The sequence below is a fragment of the Squalius cephalus genome (genome assembly GCF_949319135.1).
Source record: "Squalius cephalus genome assembly, chromosome: 12".
Lineage (NCBI taxonomy): Eukaryota > Metazoa > Chordata > Actinopteri > Cypriniformes > Leuciscidae > Squalius > Squalius cephalus.
Genome location: NC_137133.1, coordinates 39,617,017 through 39,624,516, shown reverse-complemented (window position 1 = coordinate 39,624,516; position 7,500 = coordinate 39,617,017). Strand labels below are relative to the sequence as shown.

Genomic DNA, 7,500 nt, shown 5'->3' with positions numbered 1-7,500 from the left:
ACAGGTCTTTCATCAGATCTGGATATGGCCTGGATCCGGCGGACTGCGGTAAACCTCGGGATAAACAGAGAGACTAATATTAGCGTAGATGCCATTCTTCTCATGATGTAACGAGTACATCAGGATTTATGGGAAGTGTTCCCGGTTCCGGCTGACCTGATCTATGCAGCCTAACACTGAACTATAGAAGTCTATAATGTGTTATGTGAATGCTAGGTCAAAGAGATGTGTTTTTAGTCTAGCTTTGAACTGACAGAGTGTGTCTGCTTCCCGGACAATGTTAGGAAGACTGTTCCAGAGTTTTGGTGCGAAATAGGAGAAGGATCTACCGCCAGCAGTCGACTTAGATATTCTAGGTATTATCTAGGTGTGTGTGAGCCCTCGTCTCCCATCACAGGTGTGTGTGTGTGTGTGTGTGTGTGTGTGTGTGTGTGTGTGTGTGTGTGTGTGTGTGTGTGTGTGTGTGTGTGTGTGTGTGTGTGTGTGTTTCTCTCTCGCCGCCACTGAGTTTCAAGTGCACAAGTTAGTTTTGCAAAAGTCAAGGCGCAAAATTTGAATTTGCAGTGACAGATTTGAGAAGTTGCAAGTACATAATTGAGGTTGTACTGTGAATGTAAGAATAAGTGCAAATATATATTACAAGTTTGTGTCTGTCATTGTATTGCTCTGAATGGCATTTTACACATTTGTGACGACTTGTCTGCAGCTTCAAATTCAGAATACAGGTTTGTGACTATTGTGTGCGAGTGCAAATCTCAACATTCAACTTCAGATTTTTATTTTACAGGTTTTCACACTGGAGCTGTGAGTGTAAATTGTAGCGTACAGTACGAGTTTTGCTACTGTTTTACCTTCATACTGGTGAAGCTGAAACTCCAGTCGTGTCTGTGTTGTGTTACACTGAATGAAAACCCTATAGCGGTGTGTGTGTTTAGGCTCGACACACACAGAGACAGAGGCTCATGCAGACGGAACAGAGAGAGGAGACAGGAGAGTCCCAGGAATCAAGTCCAGCAGCTCCATATCACATAACACAGGTCTGGCTGATCACAGAGGTTTGATTGAGTGTGAAGTGGGGTAAATTGAGCCGCACTCCTCACACTGAGTGACGTTTGTCCATCAGGTGAAGCGGATGCAGACAGCGATGTGGAGGATGAGAACGATTACAGAAAAAAGTCCATTGATGAGGTCAGTGTCATTAGTGTTTTAAAGATGTTCACACACTGAAAGTGTTACTTGAGGAGACTCTCATATTCACTCATATACCGAATCTTAAAACTAGAAGCACATGATCTGCTTTACACTCAGTTTGCAATGGTGAATCAAACTTTCAGCAAAACTCTGAACACAATTCATTACACACATCATTCATACCTACAGCCCTTGTGTTTCATTATAAAACACTGCTGTTTTAAATACAACAATCATTTACTGATGTTCACTTCACTACTGTGTGTGTGTTGAGTGCACCATCTGGTGGTGTTTCAGTGCAGCGCAGCCTCAGATCTCAGTAGATCTTCTCAGGTCTCAGTAGATCTTCTCTGGTCTCAGTAGATCTTCTCAGATCTCAGTAGACTTTCTCAGGTCTCAGTAGATCTTCTCTGGTCTCAGTAGATCTTCTCTGGTCTCAGTAGATCTTCTCAGATCTCAGCAGATCTTCTCAGGTCTCAGTAGATCTTCTCTGGTCTCAGTAGATCTTCTCAGGTCTCAGTAGATCTTCTCTGGTCTCAGTAGATCTTCTCTGGTCTCAGTAGATCTTCTCTGGTCTCAGTAGATCTTCTCAGATCTCAGTAGATCTTCTCTGGTTTCAGTAGATCTTCTCTGGTCTCAGTAGATCTTCTCTGGTCTCAGTAGATCTTCTCAGATCTCAGTAGATCTTCTCTGGTCTCAGTAGATCTTCTCAGATCTCAGTAGATCTTCTCTGGTCTCAGTAGATCTTCTCTGGTCTCAGTAGATCTTCTCAGGTCTCAGTAGATCTTCTCTGGTCTCAGTAGATCTTCTCAGGTCTCAGTAGATCTTCTCTGGTCTCAGTAGATCTTCTCTGGTGTCAGTAGATCTTCTCAGGTCTCAGTAGATCTTCTCTGGTCACAGTAGATCTTCTCAGATCTCAGTAGATCTTCTCAGGTCTCAGTAGATCTTCTCAGATCTCAGTAGATCTTCTCTGGTCTCAGTAAATCTTCTCAGATCTCAGTAGATCTTCTCAGGTCTCAGTAGATCTTCTCAGATCTCAGTAGATCTTCTCAGATCTCAGTAGATCTTCTCTGGTCTCAGTAGATCTTCTCTGGTTTCAGTAGATCTTCTCTGGTGTCAGTAGATCTTCTCAGGTCTCAGTAGATCTTCTCTGGTCTCAGTAGATCTTCTCAGATCTCAGTAGATCTTCTCTGGTCTCAGTAGTCTGAGGTTGTAGGACTCTCATCTGGTTCTACACGCAACGTCATTTGATGCTCTCACAATGCTTTAAGTAAAGTAATATTAAAGAAATATTTTCATTTTAAATGGGATTTTACTCCTCTTTTACTTTTAAAACAGTTCTATTCATTTACTGGTAAATAATGCTTATTGTGACCACATATTATGAAAATAACAATTCATAATTTTACTTAGTTGAAAATACATTATTATATGACGCATATTCTCATACAGTCACTGATTATGTACATTTTAGTTTTATTGTGTACGTGTGTGTGTGTGTGTGTGTGTATGTGTGCAGGGGATGGCAGTGAATGAAGCCTTCGCCACAGAGGAGATGTCCAACTTAGTCAACTACGTTCAGCCTGTTAAATTCAACTCCTTCGAGACGTGCAAAAGTAAGTCAAACTGTTCTTACGCCACAAGATGTTTTTCACTGTAAAATTTCTGTGTGTTACGGTTCATGACTGTGTTTGTTTTCCACAGAAACTGATCGAAGTTACGAAATGTCGTCGTTTGTGGAAACTAAAGCACTGGAGCTGCTCAAGGAATCACCGGTGGAGTTCGTCGAGTATCTTTTATTTGCACTGAACTTTTGCTGGTCGGAGACTCTTTCAAATCAGAGTGTAATTTTGTGTTTAATAAAAGTTTTATACAGCGCTTTATACAACATAGATTGTTTCAAATCAGCTTTACAGTGATAAACGGGACAAAAACAATTAAATTATGGATCGTATAATTTCATCTACAGTATCTTATGTAGAAAACAGTGATGTCATCATCAGCTCAGTTCAGTTCTCATACAGCAGCATTAGTACAGTCAGATCAGTAATACTGTTGAATGTTAAGTTTCCCCGACTAATGATACTGGGGGTCATATACTGGACCTCATATGTACATCTGGCTTGTATAATATTCTTGTTAGTGGCTCTGATTTTGCTTTCTCAGATCACAAACTCATGAACTTCAGTTTTAGTTTTCCAACATCTATATCACCACTGAAGAAAATGCTCACCTATCGTAAAATCAATTCTGTGAATTCATCGTCTTTCTCTGTTTCAATAAGGGCTTCAACCTTGTCAGAATGTTTACTATCTAACTGTCTGTCAGAAATCTGCTGTATTTACAATAACCCTTTTTCTCAAATACTTGAGAGGCATGCTCCTGTTAAAACTAGACTGGTTCCATCTACTCGTGCCTCACCCTGCTTCACTCCTGAACTACGAACGATGAAGTGAGGGTCGCCGCCTAGAAAGACTATACAGGAAAACTGGACTCATTGTGCACTCTCTGGCTTTTAAAGAACATTTGCTCAACTACCGTACAGCCCTCAACACTGCAAGATCCTCTCATTTCTCCTCTGCCATGAGGAATTCCATGTGCATCACTCTTTGCTATGGTTAACAAACTCACTAATCCACCACAACATGTTATTTCGGGCTCTGGGGTGCTTGTGAATAGCTTTTCCCAATTCTTTTCAGACAAATTGAAGTCAATCACTGAATCCATCACTAAAGACACCCCTCATAAAAGTGACTCAAATGTTCATTTGATGTTATCTGATTCAGCCCACTCAACTCTCTCTCTGCTTTTACTCTGACTACTCCTGCTGCCGTAAGTGATCCTACACCTGCTGTTCTGCTTAAGATGTGTGTCCTCGAGGTTGCACCCTTCATAACACATATGATAAGCTGTAGTTTGGCTTCCGCCATTGTCCCAGCAGAATTAAAAATGGCTGCGGTGAGCCCCATTCTTAAAAAAACAGGCCTTGAACATCTAAACATGGACAATTACAGGCCAATAATTGAACATTCTTAAGCAAAATCCTTGAAAAGGTTGTGGCTTTGCAATAGCAATCATATTTCAATGTTAATGGCCTTTTTGAACCTTTTTAGTCAGGATTTCGCCCATCTCATAGCACTGAAACTGCTCTTCTTTGGGTGGTTAATAACATTCTTTTGTCCGTGGATTCAGGGTTAATAAACATCTTGATGCTTCTCAATCTAAGCGCTGCATTTGACACAGTCTGCCATGAAATACTGATCTCTTGGCTTTCTGATATCGGCATCACTGGTTCCGCTCTTTCCTAGCTCATCTCTTACATCAGCGACAGAAAGGGTGACTATATCACCACACAAGGGTATAGATCTGCCTCTGCTCCGCTCAAACGGGGTGTTCCTCAAGGTTCAGTTCTTGGCCCACTATTGTTCATCATCTATATATATCCACTTGGTGACATCATATGCAGGCATGGACTTCAATTTCATTGCTATGCTGATGACATTCAAATTTATCTGACCACCAGCTCTGATAGGGCATCCCTGCCCGACTCACTGCATGTATCAGGGACATCAAGCATTGAATGTCCCTGAATTTCCTCAAATTAAATAATAAAAAAACTAAGAAATTGGTGATTGGCTCTGCTGCCTCAGTCAAAAGGATGTACCTGTTCATGTTAAGCCTTCGTCATCTATTCGTAACCTTGGTGTCTTAATCGACTCAACTCTATCTTTTGGCTCTCATATTTCTTCTCTTGTTAAAAACTCTTTTTTCCATCTTCATAATATTGCACGTCTTCTTAATTCATGCATTAATCACATCACGTCTGGATTATTGCAATGCTCTATTTCTTGGTCTGCCCAAAAAACGTATTGCAAGATTACAGTATGTTCAAAACTCAGCAGCAACAGTTCTCTCCTCCACCAGGTGTTCTCTCACGTTACTCCTCTGCTTCATGACCTTCACTGGCTACCCGTGGCATCACGTATTCACTTTAAGGTATTACTTCTAAAGTTTAAGGCATTAAATGGTCTTGCACCTCCATATCTGTCTGATCTACTGTACTCTTATACCGCCCTGCCCTTAGATCAGCTGAACTCGGTTTCTTGTCCATTCCTCACTTCCGGTTGTCTACTGTAGGTGGAAGGTCATTTAGTGTTAATGCTCCTAAATTATGGAATCCACTCCCCCTTACACTTCGTAATATCTCATCTGTGGATACATTCAAGACTCAGCTAAAAACATATCTATTTAACATGTATTTTGGATAATGTGACTATATGTGTCCTTATGTGATTGTAATGTGTGTGTGGGTGTGTAAATGTATTGTAATGTCAAGTCAAGTCAAGTCAAGTCATCTTCATTTATATAGCGCTTTTAACAATGTAGATTGTTCCAAAGCGGCTTTACAGAGATACAAGGATAGTTTAAAGTAACAGAGATTGTTTTGGCTTTATAGCAGTTCTTGAATAAAGTTATTTTCCAGCTAAAGTTAATTTGATTGATTCACTTCCGTCGCAATGATCCTTAGTTATTAACTTAGGGGCCGCTAACACGACACCGTTTTAACAGGAAACTCTACACAGACTTTAAATACAAAACCTGTGAGAACGCTGATGGCGTGCACATGCGTATTACGAGTTCAGTCTATTGGTATGTGCATTTGAATATATGTGTGCAGGTTTGTAATTCCCTACAAACCAAGCCTTAAAAAACTACTTGTCTGGCCTTAACATTTTTGATATAGAATTCTATCACTTCGGGGTAGATACGCGAACCGAATTTTCCCGACAACGCTTTATCTGTAGAGTGGTAAAGGGATCCTCCATAAGGAGAAACTAGTTGGCACTTTAGCACCCCGCTATGACATCGGGTCCAGGTGCAGGTCCTTCATCAGATCTGGATACATCCTGGATCCGGGCGGACTGCGGAAAAACCTCAGGATAAACAAAAACTAAAATTAGCGTAGATGCCATTCGTCTTATGATGTAACGAGTACATCAGGATATATGGGAAGTGTTCCCGGTTCCGGCTGACCTGATCTATGCAGCCTAACATTGAATTATAGAAGTCTATAATGTGTAATGTGTATGCTAGGCCAAAGAGATGTGTTTTTAGTCTAGCTTTGAACTGACAGAGTGTGTCTGCTTCCCGGACAATGTTAGGAAGACTGTTCCAAAGTTTTGGTGCTAAATAGGAGAAGGATCTACCGCCAGCAGTCGATTTTGATATTCTAGGTATTATCAACTGGCCAGAATTTTGAGATCGCAATAGACGTGAAGGACTATAATGCGTTAAGAGCTCGCTCAAGCACTGCGGAGCTAAACCATTTAGTGCTTTGTAAGTAATCAGCAATATTTTAAAATGTATATGATGTTTAATAGGGAGCCAGTGCAGTGTTGACAGAACCGGGCTAATATGGTCATACTTCCTGGTTCTGGTAAGAACTCGAGCTGCTGCGTTTTGAACCAGCTGTAGTTTGTTTATTAAGCGTGCAGGGCAACCACCCAGTAGAGCATTACAATAATCTAGCCTTGAGGTCATGAACGCATGAACTAACTGTTCCGCATTTGTCACTGAGAGCATATGGTGTAATTTAGATATATTTTTAAGATGGAAAAATGCGGTTTTACAGATACAAGATACGTGACTTTCAAATGAAAGATTGGTATCAAAGAGCACACCCAGGTTCCTAATCGACGACGAAAACTTGACAGAGCAGCCATCAAGTGTTACACAGTATTCTAGGTTATTACGTGAGGAAGTTTTTTGTCCAATAATTAGAATCTCTGTTTTTTCAGAATTAAGTAGTAGGAAATTACTAGTCATCCAATTTTTTATATCAGCTATGCATTCCATTAATTTTGTGAATTGGTAGTTTTCTTCAGGGCATGAAGAAATATAGAGCTGAGTATCATCAGCATAACAGTGAAAATTAATTCCATGCTTCCTAATGATATCTCCTAATGGTAGCGTGTACAGAGTGAACAGCAGTGGTAATGTACAATGTAAAGTGACCTTGAGCTACGGAAAGGCGCTATATAAATAAAACTTCTTCTTCTTCTTCTTCTTCTTCTAATGAAGCCAGAGATGTGTGGTAGATTTATTCTTCTTTTGCACCTGACTTAAGTCTACCTGGGTCGTCTACTAATCAATGTCCCTAAACGTCTCCTGATCGATTCATTTTGGTACTCAAAGTCACGAGTTTATTAACCTAGACATCCGTCTAGTTTAATTTACCCTTTTGTTATATTCAGACATGATTCAGCCACACACAGACTGAGTTTTTTTTACCAAAAGGTTTGGAAACGT

General features: G+C 40.4%; 1 protein-coding gene across 1 annotated transcript in view; it reads left to right on the top strand.

The window, feature by feature from the left end:
• Nucleotides 1–7,500, top strand: part of plcb1l (phospholipase C beta 1-like) — a 166,125-nt gene that overhangs the window by 92,007 nt on the left and 66,618 nt on the right. The window contains exons 14-17 of the mRNA XM_079889165.1: nt 936–1,037; nt 1,124–1,188; nt 2,711–2,807; nt 2,896–2,980. Of these exons, the coding sequence (XP_079745291.1) occupies nt 936–1,037; nt 1,124–1,188; nt 2,711–2,807; nt 2,896–2,980 (349 nt within the window). The remainder of the gene's footprint in view (nt 1–935; nt 1,038–1,123; nt 1,189–2,710; nt 2,808–2,895; nt 2,981–7,500) is intronic.